The sequence below is a fragment of the Camelina sativa genome, chromosome 4 (genome assembly GCF_030686135.1).
Source record: "Camelina sativa cultivar CO46 ecotype springtype chromosome 4, ASM3068613v1".
NCBI lineage: Eukaryota > Viridiplantae > Streptophyta > Magnoliopsida > Brassicales > Brassicaceae > Camelina > Camelina sativa.
Window position 1 is genome coordinate 9,110,219 of NC_141883.1, and position 19,390 is coordinate 9,129,608.

The window sequence follows — 19,390 nt, forward strand, 5'->3', positions numbered from 1 at the left end:
AATTGGCGTTGCTTGTAGAACACTGGAAGCTTATCAATAGTCATGGGAAGTTCGAAAAAAACAGAGAATACAATCATTTGCACTTCCAAATAGATAGCTCCCATGTATATGATTCCATCCTCTACCGTACTGTGATGTTCCTTTTGTTGTGAAAACACAACTGTGATTATAACTGCATTGATAAAGAGCTGAAGTGACTTCAAGAGAAAAGTGCGTAAGTTCCTCTTCATGAAGATTCTTTCTCGTTCTAAGCATGCCTTTAGTAGCTCTAACTTGCTAGCTCCATATTTCGTCCTTGTCAGGGCTGCTCTGTGATTATCCCATCGATCAAAAGGCGTTGCAAGCTGGGACTGCATTGTGCTCCCGAAATGGTGCATTTTGAAGCCTTCCTTGAATTGTTGTGCTGATACATAACGATATGGCAGCTCTGGATTAGCCCAATACTGTTCTTGATCTTTCCTGGATAAAATCTAAAAATGAAAAAGTGTAATCTCTCGATTAGTATATAGCGCAAAGTAGAAAAACAAAAAATATGTTTCACTAAAAACAAGAATGTTGTCAGAGAACTCACTTCCTGCAAGTAATCAGCTATCCCTTTTCACTACAAGAAAACAGCCGCAAACCGACGACCATATCTGTCGACAACCCGTCGGAAACGACCATAATCAACAGAATACAGACAGCATCAGTCTGTCGGTTCTAGAGCGTCGGTAATTTTAAATCTGTCGGGAATCCGTCAGAAACCTCCAACAGATTACCGACGGAATATTATTCTGACGGATTACCAACGACTTTTGTTCCCGATTAAATGGCGACAAATACTAAGCAACAACTATTAATGACTTCCCGACAGATAAATTCCCGACGGATTTCCCAACGGCTAAATTCCCGACGGATTCTCAACAACTCTATCGACGGTTTCCCGACAATTAAAACGATTAATTTCTCTGTTTTCCTCTGTTTTTCTAACGGAATCTCGACAGATGGTTAATGTTTTATTAAAAATATGTTTTAAATATTCAATTTACTTTTAAAATAAATCTAATTAATATATTACTTATTCTTTTTCTTTTCACAACAATTACTAATTAGGTAATAATATTTAAATTCATAAATTTAGAAATCCAAAATACAAAATACACAAATCATCCTAAAAAGAAAATGCAATATACACAAATCAAAAAGAAATAGAAAATGAAACTTAAATATTGTGAAAATAAGTCTAAGAACTTGAATTCACGGGGAACTTTGATCGCATCTCTGCCATGAACGACGCAAGCTCCTCATCTCTCAGCTTGTTCCTCTCATTCTCTTTCTCTATCATCTTCTCAAGAGCTTCGATACGGTCATCTTTCTCTTGGAGGGCTCGAACAAGTTCAGGATCACGATCATATATTGGTGATGAAGATGATAAACAAGCACAAAGTCTTTTTGCAACTTTTCCTAATCCAAAGATTCGACCCTTGGTTTGTGGGGTTTCCTGAAATTTAGAACAATTAGAACAAAATGTATAAAAAGAATCATAAGCAAAAATTGTTAAGAACAAGCAAAATGTATAAAAAGAATCATAAGCAAAATGTTCCAGATGAATGGTACTAAGCATAAAGCATGGATATGCTTAAGTAACACTAAACATCAAAGAGATGAATGGTACTAAGCATAAAGCATGGGTATGCTTAAATGAGAACTGAGTAAGACTATTGCACCATAAAGCACAATATCAACTAAAAACACAAGTCTTCGTTATTGATAACATCTATCTTACGGCAATGAGATAGTGTAGATTTAAGATCCCATACCTGTAAATCCTTTTGTGATAGCGTTAGTAACCCAAACAGTTTTTTCCTCAGCATTACCTTTATCTTTTCCTCGATATACCTGTGTAAAAAAACTGAAAAAGTAAGTAGGTTTGCTTTATCTAGGAGACTAGAACCCACAAAGATATTAGCGTCAATCTCAAGTACTCACAAGAACAGACAGATTTTGATGAGGTTGTATGGCAGACAAAAAAATACTCATCGCCTGAAATATACAAACGCATCAGAGTGGGAAGCAGGACAATCTAAGCTGGTATTGTTCATGGCAACACATGTAACAAAAGCATGATTCAAAGAAAGAAACAGAAACTTGACCGAAGATGGATGAAATACAAAACCAAAGAAAATAAGAACCTCAATGGCTGTATTACTGATTATAGCAAAAGAATCGTAATGACAACATCTCCATCAACAAGAGATGGTACAATACCCAATGGATTGATCTTCTTGAAATCTTGAGGATCATAATTATCTCAAAATCAAAGAACCCTAATTTTCCCAAATCAAAGAACACTAATTTCTAAATCCTTAAACAAAAATTGATTCAAAAATATGATCAAACTACCATGGGAAAGAGATTGGGTGGAGCGGTTTTTTCCAGAACGATATGCTTCGTAGTCCCTGTGAAAAAAAAGAAATATTACAGTTATACAAAAATACAAAAACTCAATAAAACATCAACTGAATACCCATATAAATCGTAACAAATAGATCTAAACCCAATTCTTAAAAATTGAAAAAGCAAAATCATAGTATTACAGATTACAACCCCTTAATCTGACATAAAGACCACCTAATCTAACATAATTGAACCCACGATCTTTACTTTTTGAATCAGCCACCGATGCTGAAACCAAATTGCAGATCCCAAATTTAACATATTTGAGAGAAAAGGCTAAAAATCTTACATAGTTTAGTGGTTGTGGTTGATATGAGGAACAAAATCTTTGATTTAGAAGAGAGAAAGAGGGAGAAACGGGATAAAGAAGAAGTGAATCGGTGAGGAAGAAGAAGTGAGTCGGCTAGGGTGAGAAGAGAAGGGGAAATTTTTTTTTGTGGTTAAGGTGAAAAGATTTTGTGGTTTTAACCCAAATTAATTAAATAATCCTTCCCACAATATCCAAAACATTTGAGGAAAATATTTCCCGGGATAAATTTTGCGTTTATCCAACGGAATCCTGACGGAAACTTTTTATTTTTTCATTATCACTGACAGTTTCCCGACGGATCTATGAAAAAAGTTTGAAAAACATCATATATAGGGTGAAAAACTATCTTTCCTACTCAATTACCATTACAACAAGTATACTACATAGCTTGCAAATCTGTTTTATTAAAAAAAACTATAAAAAAAAAGAATTTTAAAATTTAGTCATTCACAATATTCAAACTCTTAAGTAACATTCTAAGTGTATATATAGAAACACTTATGATGAAATCATGTTAAATTTTGAAAATTTAATCTTATAGTAGCATAATAGACCAAAACTGATTGTAAGTGTTTTAAGACTTAAGAAACAGTATTTGTGAATGTGTTAAGTTATAAAGTTTCATATTTCAATATCCTATACCCTAAACCCATCAAAAATCTGTCGTAATCTGTGGAAATGCACCCGATGGCTTTCCAACAGAGTCTAAAACACGTGTTAAATGCAGTAAAATTCATAAATCCGAGAAAACACGTAAGGCCATTGGGAATCCATCGTGATTTCCCGACATATTATCAACGGATTTATAATTTTTTTCAGGTTTTATATATTTAGATTTTTATAATTTATTTTTTAAATTATTGTCAACGGAAGACCGATGGATCACTGACAATTTTCAAAAGACTTTAATAACGGTAAAATATGACCGGCGAAATAACGACGGTGTTCCGACGAAACTTTCTAACGGACGTTGTTAGGATTCTGTCGGGATATGGTCCAGAATTCCCAACAGACTAAATCCCGTTAGTATTATCGGATGGATTACCAACAGATTACGACGGTTTAAATCTCGTTGTATATCAGTCGAAAATTCGTCAGAAATAGCTGACGGGATTCCGTCCATCGGAAATTCCGTCGGATATCGCCTTATTTTCTTGTAGTGATTTCTTTCAGGACACTTAAACCCCATAGAGTCACAAAATTCGAGGACGTTTTCCCGAGGGCCTTGGTAAACGATGTGGCCTTCTCCAAGAATAATGACATCATCGAAGAGCTCAAATGTCTCTGGAGGAGGTTGAAGAAGAGATATAAGAGCGGTTTTATCGAAAACATTGATCATTTGCTTGATGCTCTTGACGATCTGAAACGTCGTCGAGCTATCTAAACCATCTGAAAATGTTGTCCATGAAGAAAGCTCCCACTGGTCCGACCAACATCTCACCTAGACACACACAAACCAAAAACCTTAAGAACACATTTCAATACCGTCGAAACACTATTAATAAGAACTCCTCATCGATCGATCGATACCAGTGGTTACGCGTTTCTTTTGCCCACCAGAGATTCCTCTTTTCATATGATTCCCAACTATCGTATCAGCACACATCTCAAGTCCTAAGACTTTTAAAACGTAATCTGTGACTACATACTCCTTGTGACCTTTCATAACCGATGCCTGTAAATAATATCATAACATTATAAAGATAAAAAAAAAAAAAATTATATTTTAACTTCTCTCAACCTACCTAATAATTTCTCTTTGTACCTTCATTAACGCATCGAGGTAAGGCTCTGGCTTGATATTTAAGTCTTTCTCCCGTCTCAGTAACTCCGCAAGCATATCTGTTCTCAAGCATCCATGTCAATAATCAGTTTGGAGAGATCTTTACAGAATAAAGAGGATCATGTTTTTTTTATACCGTAGCCTGTTCCCAATCCTTGGCATCTTGCAGAAAATTTTAATGTTTCTCGAACTGTTAAGTCCGGCAAGTGAACATCGTATTGGTCAATGTAGCCGGCAGTTCTTTCTGGCACGAACTCATGCAATTCATGCCCATTGTATGTCACTTTCCCAGTAGACTAACCATTCAACAAGTACACTATCATATCACTGCTTCATACCAATAAAAAAAAGCATTTTTTTGGATATCTTTCAAAGATTGAAGTAGTGTCTATTTACTTTTAGTCCAGTTTCTGTCTTTCCAGACAATGCTTTTAGTAAGGTAGACTTTCCAGAGCCCGGTGGTCCCAAAAGTAGAGTCAGTCTGTGTAGTAAAAAGAAACAAAATGAGAAATTGATTCATTTTTTTGTAAATTATTTGGTGCAAAACACACAAATATCTCGAACAATATCAAAATATTATAAACGGATTTAGAATCAAAACAAAATGAAAATACAAATAGCTGAGCTAAGGATGGTTGATGAACCTGCCGGGTTTGATGATCCCGCTCACATCCTTAAGAATGGAGATTCTCTTTTTCTGAATCCGAAGAACTCCGATTTTCGTCCCAATACCCTTTTTTTTTTTTAATAGAAAACTAGACGATTAGGCGAGATCAGAGAGATGCCAAAAAAGATGGCTTTTCAAATTGATTTCTTGCTGTACAAGAAACGTAATGACAAAATGGAATGAGATGTTACTTTTACAACGTTAACGAACGAGTTCATGACTGTGGGAACAGCTTTTCTTCCTGCATAGGCTTCTGTGGTCAGGTTTAAATCCTCAAATCGGACTTCTATCGTTGGTAGATTCAAAGAGACTCTGTTTTTTTTTTGTGACATAGTAACAAAAAAAAATTAAGTTTATTATCTAACAGATTAAACAATCTTACACATAAGAAGTTTAATATTTTAAAGTAGATTTACCTATCGAAACGACTCTTAAGCCTCCGTAGATACTCTCCATGCCAATCCTCGTCATCCATCGGCATCACTCTATCGAATAACTCTCTTCTCTCCGTGAAGCCAAGATCTTTCATGTCAATCTCCTTGAAACCTCCTGTGATCCCTCTAAGAACAGCCTTCCTTGCCCGGTCGTACGTCGGAAGACGCTGCAACTTCTCCATAGCCGCTACTTTCATGGCTTCCTCTTCGTCTTTTTCTTCGATTTTTCGGCGACTACTGGCCCTGTTCATCATGTTCTCTTCCTCTGAGCTCGCTCTGTAGTGTGCCATCGCTTCTTTTCTCTCTCAGTCTCTTTCTCTCACAACTCTTTTCTTACATGTGATTAGAAGCTAACAGGACAATTGAATTTCATAGACCCCTGATTATATTATGATACACTGAATCACATGTACAATTTTGAAATAATTAAGAAGGTGTGGATTCTGGTGACTAGTGTAATCTAGATCTATTTATGACTGTATCTATGTATCATTGATTCAAATATTTTGACTATATCTAATTAATGAATTGACCAAATCTTAAACAGATTCTATACCTCACCGAAATAAAACAAGTGTCTGCATTCATACAACATGAATTACTTACTACTAATAAAAAGGAGTGTTTGAAGCTCCTCAAGCCATCCACATTAGCTTTTACTAAATCACTCTCAAGATGCCACATCATCAAAAGGAAAAAATAACCAAAATAAGAGAAAATATGAAACGTTTCATATCCACTTCAGCTAAAGAAACCGCTTTTATTCTTTGCAAATTTTTATATAATAGCAATCCAAATAAATGGCACTAAAAGTTGTGTTTTCTCAATTGTACGTTTTGGATAATTTTCTAAAAAAATCTGTAGAAAATTTTAATTGTGTGTTTTACAAAAAATTGCGATTATTCATTGTAACGGTTTTTTTTCTTTCGTAAAGTTACAACTATTCATTGTAAAATTGTGTCTATTCAAATATTTATCTTTTGAGATCTATATATATTTTTCTGTTTGAACTGTTTTCATTTTTGGGCATGACACAAAATAATATAAAATTTCAATCTCAACAGTTTTTACAGCTTTCCAATTATTCTCTAGCATTCATTCTTTTAAAGTAAAGAAATTCCTCCAATTCTTGATTTAAAAAAAGATTTTTGGAATGATGAATCTAATTTACAACTTTTAGTTAGTTTTATATGAGTTTGCAGGTATAATCAAGTGCAAACACAACAGTTGCAATTTTTCGTAGTACATATCCGTAAAAAAATTGTTTTTATTTGTTTTTTTTTTAAATTCAAACGGTTGTATCTGTTAACTGTAGAGTTGTGTCTTTTAACTATATTTTATTTATATTTTTTCATCACAACTTTTCGTTCTAATAGGTGTGTCTATTTAAATAGTCATGCCTTTTAAACTATCTTTATATTTGTCTCTTCATCACTAATTAACAAGTTCGTTAAAACAAATTTTCTAATTTATGTTAAATCTTCTAGTTTATGTTAAATCTTCTATTTTATGTTAAATCTTCTATTTTATGTTAAATCTAAATAATTGAATACTAATATCTAATATTCAACGTTATTCTATAATCTAACTAAAATTTTAGAAATGATTATATCAATAGAAAAATTTAATACAACTTAATATAGAATTTACAGTTGCATCTATTTATCATAAATTTTCGTTAAAAAACATATTTTAATACTTTAAAAATAAAAATAACAATCTGAATAAATGTGAACAAGAGTTGCGACTTTTCGTAGTACTTTTTGTAAAAAAAAAAATAGTTTTTTTTTTAAAACTCAAACATTTGTATTTGTTCATTGTAGAGTTGTGTCTTTTCACTATATTTTATTCATATCTTTTTATCACAACTTTTCCTTATAATATGTGTGTCTATTTAAATAGCCATATCTTTTTAACTTTCTATATATTTGTCTCTTCATTAATAACTAACAAATCAGTGTTTGTTGTAACACCCGCAAACCAAAATTGTGCGTTTTGGGGGAGGGTGTCGATCGACACCAGTTGGGGTGTCGGTCGACACCATTGTTTTTCTGGTTTGATCAGTTCGATTTAATTATCGATTTGGGACCGTTTTGGTTTAAGGAAACCATTGAACTGAGGTTTAAAAGGGAGAAAACGACCTAGGGTCGTGTGATGTTTTTGCCTCATGCGGCTTTGAGAGAAAACAAAGAGATAGTGTGTTCTTGATCTTTTTGGTGATTTCTGGGTGATTGGTTGGCTTTTCTTGGGAGATTTGAAACTAGGAAGAAGATAGAAGGTTGATGGGAATGTGGGATTCGTCATTGTTTGTCAGAATCTTCCTGCAGAGAGGTGAGTTCATGACCATGTCTTATCTAAGCTAATATCTCTAGCTTTTTGTGATTTTGTGCTTATGTGATTGTTTCTGTTGAGTTTCCTTTGGTTTTTTCGTGACTGTTGTGGCTGGGTTTTGCTTCTGGGAATGCTTGGAGCGGATTGGAGGAGCTTGGAGGCGATATTCAGAGTTTATGATCGAAGGAAATCGATGCTCGGCATCGGTGTCGATCAATACCAGTGGGGGTGTCGGTCGACACCAACGTGAGGACGGCTCGACAACTTTAGCGAGTGTCGATCGACACCATGTGGAGGTGTCGGTCGACACCACTAGGGTTTCGGGTTTTGTCGAGCACGTGTCAGTGTCGGTCGACACTACTTGGAGTCGATCGACACCCTTCCTCAGTTACGACGATGACGTGATTGCTTTGCATATTGCCTGGTTTGTTTGTATTGTTTGTTGTATGTGGCATGTAGAGATCTTATTGCTTGTGTGTATAGCCCAGTAGATGGGAGGATTGCCTCACTGAGTGTTTATCAAATACTCATGCATCTTAATTTGTGTTTGTGGTGCATGTAAAGGCAAAGTGTGATCGTGGAATCAAGGCAATGAAGAGGAGGATGTTCTAGGGACTCGATTGGATGTTGTCTGGCAATGTTAGGTTGCTGGTTTCATGTTTCCTGTTGTTTGGTATTTGGATATTGCTTATGTTATAATATTAGTTTATTATTGGATATTTATTGGTTATTGGTAATTGTTATTCCGCTATTGGAGTGGGTATGAGACCACTAGTTGTAGTTTATTTATTTATTATTACTATTATTATTATTAAAAAAAACGGGTTGGGTCGTTTCATTTGTTAAAAGAAATTTTTCGTTTTCTGTTGAATTTAAATAATTAGAATTTTAATATCTAATATGAATTCCCGGTTAGATCACTTTGTCATAATGATTTTTTTAATTGTAGCTCTTTACCATAATTTTTCATTAAAATATCTTATATTTATAATAATTTAAACAATATGTTTTGCCTCTATTGTACATAACTAGAATTAATAAACAATCTCATATTGTATGTGACAATCTAACTATAATCCACATAGCAACTTCGTTTGGTAATTTATCTTTATGAGAAGACAAACTTTATTAATCTAATTAGTTTAGAGCTAGCTAATAAATCTATTTTTTACCATCATATTAGCTGATATTTTTGTCAAATTTAATTTCTATCTCAAACATGGAATTTTCATTCAACTTCACATATGAAACTTTGAAGATATCGAATCCAAATAAAGACCTAACGACTTACCAAAAATCTAAAGGAAAGACATCAGTACAAATGATGGCTCACAAACTTTGAAAATATGAATATTTCGCTCACACCTAGCTTTTAACAGTATATGTTTTTCTTTAGACATAAACACAAGTAGTTTATAAATTGCGAAAGCATATATGTATATATATACAAGTCTTTAAAGTCTGCCGGACGTAGCAAACCGACCGTCGGATATGGATGGGCTCACGGGCCTAGTGAGAGGATGTGAGGTCCATTAAGCAAGGTGGACCAATGAACTAGGAGTGGACATGGAGCACACAAAGAGGTGGCGGTCAGGGCGTTATAAATTTAGCGGGTTTATATACTTTGATTCCATTTCATTGCATTTGATAGATTCCACTGAAGAATCCGCACGAATAAAAAACCCACAATAGAGCAGCAAAATTATATCAGAAAAAATAATCAAAGATTAAAACTTTTGATATAAACATGTAGATTTAATGTAGATATAATGTCATTTTCTTAATTAGATGTTCCTATTATGTTTCAAAAATAATAATTCTTTTGACATAACTTATATTATTCTTTTTAATTTTGTTATTCACTATTTCTTGATTAATAATAATATACATGCTTAATAAATTATTTTTTGTTTATACATGTCAAAATCTAATTGAGAAAACACATATAACATAATTAGCATACAATAGAAAATATATTAGTTTTCTCAATTTTCCTTTTTGATTTAGCAAATTTTTTTAAAATATAATGATGTAAATTTTATGTAGATTTAATATTATTATCTTAATTAACTGTTTTGAAAAATAATAATTTTTAATGTTATTATCTTAATTAGCTGTTTTAAAAAATAATAATTTTTTGACACATGTCAACATCTTATCAATATACTTAACACGTGTCATGATCCAGTTAATGACTAACTTTTAAAACCCACCTTTATTTAATAAGATACTTTTTTGTTATAAGTTTTTATTTTGATGGTTGTATTTTTAATAACAATTTATGTTTAATGTTTATGTATTCAAACTATTTTATTACATTTAAATAATTTTATAATGTATAACTTAAAATTTAAAATTTAATTTATTTTTATACTAAAATACTTTCTCGTGACATCAGGGGAGTCTGAGTTATAAATAAAAGAGGAAAGAAATAAAAAAATTCTTCCTCATTGTAACCTAACCTCTTCCTTTTTCTCCTTCTCTCTCTTATCAAATCAGTTTTGACGGTCGCAACCATCTTTTATGGTCGAACTCAAGCCTCTCCATCTCGTGTGTTTTTCCACTCTTTTTATTTGATTGCTTACATGAGACTTTTACCAATTTTGTCTGATTTAGTTACAATTGAACTCTTAAATTTAGTTAGAGTTGTCAATCCACCAACATTCCAGTTCCAGATTGTGGAAATAGTTTAAGAGAACATCAATGGACGTGATGGGATTGACACCGTTCAGTCGGAAGACGATTCCATCTCGCATCGTTTAGTATGTCGATTATATACAAAGGAAAAACTCACCATCTGCACAATTTTTTTTTTGTTGAGGTTCATTATGGAAGAGGATATTTCAGTTTGCTACCTATCCATTCAAATCGGGTCAATCTTTGTTAGAGGGTGTATTAAACTTGTATTTTAAAAGATTTTAGAGTATTCTTAAAATCACTTGTTTAATAATCTTCTAAAATCCTATGTTATTCAACTTAGAATCTATGTAAAATCATTTAAAATTATTTACAATTTTGTTATTCAATCAATGATTTACAAAACTTATTTAAAATCTACTGTTATTCAAAATATCACAATTTTTTTAAGAAATGCTGCTTTGAATGATTCTACAAGACTTTTGTTTATTTTTTGGTTGAAAATATAAGTATCAAAATCATACGTTATGAGGTGGAATTTCTGATGATTTCTTAAAAAAGAAAAAAAAGCAGTTAACACAACCCAACCGACAACTCTAATCCAAGGTGAACCTGAAGCATCGTCTCTTTCTCTCTCTCAAAATCATAACTTCTCCTCCTGTAATCGATCGAATCCAATGGCCAATAGTAATCTTCCTTGAAGAATCATCAAGGTTTGTTTTCCCCATCCTCTGTACAATCCTCTGAATCCTCCCTCTCTAGATTAATAAATCCTCGTTGGATCACTTAGTTCAATTGTGGCTGGTGAGTTCGGTGTTAGGTGAATGAAGACGCTCTGTTTCTTCCTCTTCTACTTCTTAAAGGTTGTTTTGTTCATTTTGTGCTTGAAGCAATCAAATTAGGGATAACATGCAATGTCGTCTTCTACTTCTTTCTCCTTCGAAAAACCTCGAGTCATAACCTGTAAAGGTAAACAAAAAAGGGTTTTTGTTTTTTGTCCTTGTTTATGAAAGATTAGATTTTTTGATTGAGTAATTCTTGTAGCGGAGGTGGCATGGCGTGCTGGTGAGCCATTGGTTATGGAGGAAGTTGAAGTGAATCGACCTCAACCTCTTGAGATCAGAATTAAAGTTGTTTGTACATCTCTCTATCGTAGTGATCACTAAGACTAGGAATCTCAGGTTTATCTAATCTCTCTTTTTTCAATAAACCTTGTGTTGAATTTGGCTTGTACGAGTCTCTGATGGAGTCCAACTGTTAGAACTGGTTACACAACTAATAAAAATCCCCTCTCTTTATGTAAACATCAAAATACTAGATTATCAACTGTAGAGAGAAGAACAATTGAATAATTTCCAGCTTATGTTACATGTTTATTCTTTGTCTGGACTTACACAAATTATAAGCATGTACTTGTTAAAATCTTCAAAAGCTAAGTTAATGTGTAGAAGACAGGAATCTATGGCGTAAAGATGCTCTCTATCTCGGAATTATGCTACTGTAAGTCTTCTCCTTCGTTATGTTTTTCTCTACCTTCAATGGACATGGTTGCGATTTGCTTCTCTGCTTTTCCTCGTTCATGTAGCTCTACTGGCCGTGTCTTCTCCAGTTCTTCAATTATTTCTGAGATTTTTCTATTAACTCGTTTAACCCTACTGATGTATCTCTCTCCAGGCTTTGTTCTACAATTGCCATTTTCCAGAGCCTGCAAATTTTGGTAACGGTAGGAGCTTTGGCTATGGGATTCCAGCTCGAGTTTTTTTGTTGTGGATGCTCTCTAAGGATGCAAGGATGCAAGGATGCTCTCTATCTCGGAATTATGTTACTATAAGTCTTCTCCTTAGTTACTCTTTTTATGTAGCTTCAGTGGAAACAATATGTCCATTAGGGGTTTTCTAAGTATTAGTGAACAACTGGGCTTATTTGATGTTCTGCTCATTGGTCAAGTGTATGCTATGGTGTGGTTATTTGTAAATTGAGTTAAGAAATTGTAACAACCCATCCCGTGGACCCCGCTAGACCCCGCTAGCTGCTCCAATGGACCGTCCGTGGACCCTGCTAGCCCCCCGCTAGCCGTCCCAACGGACCCCAAGCTGGCCCTGCAGGGCATCGATCCTAAACCATCACTGTGGATATCCAAATCCACCAGTAGGTTATTGGTGCGCCAGACGTTCCTCGAACCCTGGTCCCCACCCTTTAACAACCTTCCCACAGGAAAATCTGTCACCAATTGCAGACTTCAACAGAGCTGACCTGGTTTATCAGAACCGATATGCAATTTTTCCTCCTCCATTTCAAAGGAATGACTTTAAGCTGAAGCCTGCTTACTTCTACCTGGGCAGAGACCCTTCTCAAACCTGTCCCATGAGAAGCTTCTGGACCATATTGAGCACTTTGAGGATCTTGTGACTAGCATCAAAGCCAGTGGTGTGACTGAAGATTACATCTACTGCAAGCTCTTCCCATATTCACTTGCAGGAGAAGCATCTCAATGGTTAAAACAGTTGCCAGCTGGATCTTTGACATCTTGGCAACAAATTAAGGTGGCTTTCCTTAATTATTTTTATGATGATGCTATGTCTGATGAGCTGAGAGTGAAGCTGTCCTCTTTCAAGCAAAGACCAGATGAAGCTTTCAAGGCAGCTTCGGTGAGATTCAAAGCTTATCAAAGGGACTGTCCACACCATGGTTTCTCAAGGGTGCAACTGCTGAGTATCTTTTTCAGAGGAATTGACTGGGAATATAAGTTAGCTTTGGATGCTGCCAGCCATGGGAACTTCAAGACGAGATATCCTAGAGAAGCTAAGAATTTGATTGAGAATGTAGCCTCCAGTAACAGTACTAAGAGAGCTGATGCTGAAAGGAAGAGATTACATGGAGGATTTGATGCAAACTAGCTCGCTTCTGTTAATGCTAAGCTGGATTCAGTGCACAATCTCTTTGTGAGTAAGAAATCTGTTCATTTTGCTGCTGAAGTTGAGACATATGAGCCAGAACCTGCTCAAGGAAACCAAGAGGAAGAGGATATGAACTATGTCTATGGCAATCAAGGTCGGCGGTTTGGAAATCAGCAAGGCAACAGACCTTACAGTGGGAACTCTTCAGGGTACACTCCTAACCCAGATTATCAGAAGCAGAACAACAGCTATACAAGAACCTATGGGAACTCATCCTATCAGTCTCCACCTCCTAAGACTTCTTCGGAGAGTAGAATGAAAGCCATGCTTGAGCAGCTTCTTTAGGGTCAAGAACAGTTAACAGTGACATTCAATGGGAAGATGATAATGTCTACAATGAGATTACTAGGAGAATTGATGCATTGAATATTCATGTTAAGAAGCTGGAGAATCAGGTTGCGCAGACTGCTAGGTCTGTGAAGAGGCAAGAGGGTTTTCTTCTTGGACGAACTGAGTCAAACCCCAAGCATGCTTGCAATGCCATATCAGTGAGAGATGAAGATGATGGTGAAATTGTTTCTGCAGAAACGGAAGAGAAATCGACATATCTGTCGACTCCAGATGATGGTGTCGATCGACACCAACTGGGTGTCGGTCGACACTCATCTCAGACATATGCAGAAGTTACAAAATCTCAGGTTCCAGCAGTTGTTGAGAGGGTGTACAAGCCTAAGGTCCCTTTTCCTAAGCCAAGAAGGTCCAAGCAGGAGATTGAAGATGCTAGATGCAAGGCAATGATGGACATGGTGATGATTGAGATGCCTTTGATTGATGCAGTAAAGCTTTCACCACCACTTAAGCACTATGTTAAAAGAGTGGCATCAAATGGTTTGAGCCCTGAGGAAGGAACTTTGCTAACTAAGGATGTCAATGCGATTCTGCTGAACCAGCCCTCACAGAAAAAGAAAGAGAAGAAGCAAGAGGTGGTTGTCTCTGAGAAAGTGAGTGCAATGATCCAGAGTAGGACTGCTAAGAAGTTACTAGATCCTGGAAGTTTTGTGTTAGATTGCTCTATCTCCACAGGAATATTTTCTCACTAACTCTGTGATCTAGGTTCTAGTATCAACTTGATGCCACATTCTGTTGCTGTGAAACTTAGGATGACAGAATTCAAATCAATCAAGATATCTCTGATCTTAGCTGATAGATCACAGAGAATTCCTGAAGGTGTCTTAGAGGATGTTCCAATTAAGATTAGAGATTTCATGATTCCCACTGACTTTGTGGTGTTAAAGGATGATAAAGAGCCTAAAGATCCACTCATCTTAGGAAGATCTTTCTTGGCTATAGCTGGTGCCATCATAGATGTGAAGAAGGGACGCATAACACTGAATGTGGAAGATTTGAGTATGAACTTTGAGATGGATGAACTGAGGAGGGCTCATACTATTGATGGACAGACTTTTTCTGTTGAAGAAAGTTTCTGATATTCGAGCATCAGGCTCAGTATCGATCGACACCAACTGGGTGTCAGTCGACACCCCTCTTCCGAGCCAAACCTTGTCCAACACTGATGCTCCAAGTCATGAACCTGTTTCCAAACATAAGACTTCCCCTCCACACTCCAGAGTCCTCAGGTAAAACCAAGGTATACATCTTCTTTATCCAAACCTCCTCTTATCACCAATAAGACCATCAAAGGAAATAAAAAAAGAGCAACCATACCCAAGTCTCGCCCTGGTCCTGTTCCTCATGTCCTTGGTAGACCTCATTCATCTACTGCTTATACACCACCTTGGATGATGAGACATTCCTCTCGACAGCATTCAATGCCACGTTCTGCTCCACCGGACGTCTGAGCTTCAACACAGTCAAGCTAATGACTGAAAACAAGCGCTTAGTGGGAGGCAACCCACTCATAGGTTTTTCTAGACCACTTTGGGTCATTTTAATTCTTGCTTTGAGTGAGTTTGAATTTGTATTGAATTATGAACTTCTATCTATCATGTTGCGTTTAATCTTGTGTTTGAGTGATTCTTAGCAGTGCTAACATCCAAGGAACAAAAAAAAACACAAATTAATCGCAGCTAACTCAGGAGTAATGTTCGAACTCTCTGCATCTGCAGAGTGCATCGACCGACACACCATCAGCATCGGTCGACACAGAATATTCGGTTTGGTAACACGATTTTGTTCACAATTTCAATACATATTCGTTTTTTTTTTTATTTTTCTTCGCCAATCTCTTATTTGATAAGACTCGGGACAGTGTTGTTTAAGTCTGGGGGAGGCAGTTACTAACTACGTTTTTGTTTTTGAGCGCCAGTCAAAAAAAAAAAAATTGTTTTATTGAGTCAAAATTTTTGTTGGGAACTATGATTTTTCTTTTTAGTGTACTGCCTTGGTTGATTAATGCTGCAGATTGAATCCACAAATCTGACTAATGAAAAATCCAATGGCTGACCAGTAAACCAGAGACATCTAAATTTCCAACAGAATCCATAAAAGCCTGAGGTAATTTATGTACTTTTCTTTTTAACTCATCAAGGAGATTGATGTTCATAGAGCTTGACTCCTTGTTCATACCTGACAAGTAAGATTTCAGAAAAAAAAATTGGTATTCCTCTCCCTTATTCAAGTTAAAAAAAATCCTGAGAGCTTTGTTAAAAAAAAAAAAGAGTGAATAAAAGATGAGATGATTTTGATCAGTTTAGAGAGGTAGGTAAATTACCTGTGACCTCATTATTCTACTCTTGAGTCAAATGATCACACAAAGCTTGGAAGCGAGGGGTAGGTAAATTACCGATTACCCCATTATTCGCCCACAACTTTGATAAAAAAAGAATAGCAAAAAAAAAAACAACAAAGCAAAGCTCAAAGGAAGATAAAAATAGAATAAGTCTGGGAGAGAGAAAGAGTACCACATGTGGTAAAAGTTATATCTTGCTTGTTATGGTATTGTACGAGAATGAGTCTAGAAGGTTCTTGACATTGATCAAATTGATAAGACCCACCGATGGAGGCTTAATGGAGGAAGTAGTGGAATTTGGTTTGAATTTGGGATGCTATGAATGTCAACGGAGAAGTACATGGTAGTTCGATTTGGATTTATCTGCTAAGCATATGGATTATGGTTTGGATGATCATGACATTACTTTAAAAAGAAATGAGTTCCTGCGTTTTCAAACCTCTTTCACAGGGCTAAGTTTATGTTTTGCTTGAGGGCAAGCAAATGCTAAGTCTGGGGGAGTTGATATATCATGGTTTTTAGGTGTTTTTAGCCATGATATAAGTCTTATTTATAGAGTCTTTTTGGTATTTTTAGAGTCTTTTGAGTCTTTATATGATTTAGCATGGAAGGGAACATAATGGAGCTAAATAGGAAGATTTGGAGCTTAATCAAGCATTGAGGCTAAGCTGTTAAGTTGGGAGATAAGTTCAGAGATATGCATCGGTCGACGCAAGTTATAGTGTCGATCGATGGATCATCCAACAGAAGAATCAGAAGTTTACTCACAAGTTTTGAAGATTTACAAAGTTACCCCAAAGTTTTACATATTTGCATCATTAGTCCCTGGACGTATTTTAGGAATATAAATAGGATTTTTGGGTCATTGTTTAGACCTAAGTTATTTTCTGCAACTTTTTTGAGAGAAGAAATATTGAGAGCTTTTGGGAGAGAGATCTGAACTCATTCGAGAGAAGAATTCCTGAACTCCTTTCTTACTTCTTAATTTCAATTGCTTATTATTCAGAAAAAATGTTTTGTTCTTCATTGAATATGTCTGAGTAGTTTGCTTGTTAGGTTCAGAGTTTTTCATAGGGTTTTTATGGTTGATTAGATCTATTATTTTTAGGATTCCTTATCTTCTGTGATCTTCATCTTAGGTTGTTCTTCATATTAATTCTTGATTGATCACCTAGAATTAATACCTAGGAAAATAAATAGATATGAGAGTATAATTGATTTTCCTGATAAAACCTTTTGATGAGCAAAATTATTTCCGGCAAAGAGATTTGATTTAATAATTTTGTGAAAACAATCTAAACTTGTTTTTAAAGCTGATTTTTAACCTTGAATTTTACAAAGAGATTTGGATTTTCTGGTTTTAAATTTAGATAATATTTGCAGTGAGAACTGATTTATTTTACAGAAGAGTTTAGAGTTCTAGATCTGATCTTAATTGCTTGAATCCTATTGATTTATTGATTTAATATTTTGTAATTTCCTGAGAAATTCCCTGGGCCTAGCTCTTTGATCCTTTGAATTTACAACACTTTTTAATTCTGTTTCTGCATTGCTTTTAATTTAATATTTTGATTTAGCATAATTTCAAGATTAATAAGTCTATTGTCTGATCTAGAGTCTCTGTGGATTCGACCCCTAGAGTATTACAACTACAAGGTTGTTAGTATTATTAGGGTATTACAATTTGACCATATCAGAGAGCATCCACAGCAAAAAAACTCGAGCTGGAATCCCATAGCCAAAGCTCCTACCGTTACCAAAATTTGCAGGCTCTGGAAATTGTATAACAAAGCCTGGAGAGAGATACATCAGTAGGGTTAAACGAGTTAATAGAAAAATCTCAGAAATAATTGAAGAACTGGAGAAGACACGACTAGTAGAGCTACATGAACGAGGAAAAGCAGAGAAGCAAATCGCAACCATGTCCATTGAAGGTAGAGAAAAACATAATGAAGGAGAAGACTTACAGTAGCATAATTCCGATATAGAGAGCATCCTTATGGCATAGATTCCTGTCTTCGACACATTAACTTAGCTTTTGAAGATTTTAACAAGTACATGCTTATTATTTGTGTAAGTCCAGACAAAGAATAAACACGTAACGTAAGCTGGAAATTATTCAATTGTTCTTCTCTCTACAGTTGATAATCTAGTATTTTGACGTTTACATAAAGAGAGGGGATTTTTATTAGTTGTGTAACCAGTTCTAACAGTTGGACTCCATCAGAGACTCGTACAAGCCAAATTCAACACAAGGTTTATTGAAAAAAGAGAGATTAAATAAACCTGAGATTCCTAAGCATAGAGATCACTACGATAGAGAGATGTACAAACAACTTTAATTCTGATCTCAAGAGGTTGAGGTGGATTCACTTCAACTTCCTCCATAACCAATGGCTCACCAGCACGCCATGCCACTACCGCTACAAGAATTACTCAATCAAAAAATATAATCTTTCATAAACGAGGACAAAAAACAAAAACCCTTTTTTGTTTACCTTTACAGGTTATGACTCAGAAAGAAGTAGAAGACGACATTGTTATCCCTAATTTGATTGCTTCAAGCACAAAATGAACAAAACAACCTTGAAGAAGTAGAAGAGGAAGAAATAGAGCTTCTTCATTCACCTAACACCGAACTCACCAGCCACCATTGAACTAAGTGATCCAACGAGGATTTATTAATCTAGAGAGGGAGGATTCGGAGGATTGTATAGAGGATCGGGAAAACAAACCTTGATGATTCTTCAAGGAAGATTACTATTGACCATTGGATTCGATCGATTGCAGGAGGAGAAGTTACGATATTGAGAGAGAGAAAGAGACGATGCTTCAGGTTCACCAGGGATTAGAGTTGTCGATTGGGTTGTGTTGACTGCTTTTTTTTTCTGTTTTAAGAAATCTTCAGAAATTCCACCTCATAACGTATGATTTTGGTACTCATATTTTTCAACTAAAAAACAAATAAAAGTCTGGTAAAATCATTCAAAGTAGCATTTCTTAAAAAAAATTATGATATTTTGAATAACGATAGATCATTACAATAAAAGAAAAAGGTATTTCTCTCCAGAGCATGACACCTCAGCTTCAACTCTGAAGCATATGTTAACACCTTACTAAAAATTTATATCCTATCAAATTATAAC

General features: G+C 35.2%; 2 protein-coding genes across 5 annotated transcripts; both read right to left on the reverse strand.

The window, feature by feature from the left end:
* Nucleotides 1-1,088: 1,088 nt before the first annotated feature.
* LOC104773024 (uncharacterized) lies at nucleotides 1,089-3,197 on the reverse strand. Of its 4 annotated transcripts, none has more exons than XR_002037133.2 (5): nucleotides 2,726-3,099; nucleotides 2,383-2,438; nucleotides 1,969-2,022; nucleotides 1,800-1,878; nucleotides 1,089-1,462 (listed from the first exon to the last, which is right to left on the reverse strand). XR_002037133.2 is itself a non-coding variant. In XM_087510082.1 (5 exons), exons 4-5 carry the CDS (start codon nucleotides 1,851-1,853, stop codon nucleotides 1,223-1,225), a joined length of 312 nt encoding a protein of 103 aa, XP_087366208.1. In that variant the 5' UTR covers nucleotides 1,854-1,878; nucleotides 1,969-2,022; nucleotides 2,383-2,438; nucleotides 2,726-3,197; the 3' UTR covers nucleotides 1,089-1,222. The 4 variants fall into 4 exon arrangements, 3 of the variants coding, with proteins under 3 accessions (XP_087366208.1, XP_019098114.1, XP_010495874.1); XM_087510082.1 differs by having other exon boundaries at nucleotides 1,089-1,480; nucleotides 2,726-3,197; XM_019242569.2 differs by having other exon boundaries at nucleotides 1,800-1,891.
* A 378-nt stretch (nucleotides 3,198-3,575) lies between these two features.
* On the reverse strand, nucleotides 3,576-6,016 carry LOC104773025 (ABC transporter G family member 38-like). Its single transcript, XM_019242568.2, has 8 exons — nucleotides 5,613-6,016; nucleotides 5,388-5,508; nucleotides 5,174-5,262; nucleotides 4,926-5,010; nucleotides 4,666-4,825; nucleotides 4,512-4,588; nucleotides 4,277-4,421; nucleotides 3,576-4,187 (listed from the first exon to the last, which is right to left on the reverse strand). The coding sequence occupies exons 1-8, from the start codon at nucleotides 5,918-5,920 to the stop codon at nucleotides 4,123-4,125; spliced, it is 1,050 nt and encodes a 349-aa protein (XP_019098113.1). The 5' UTR covers nucleotides 5,921-6,016; the 3' UTR covers nucleotides 3,576-4,122.
* Nucleotides 6,017-19,390: the final 13,374 nt, after the last annotated feature.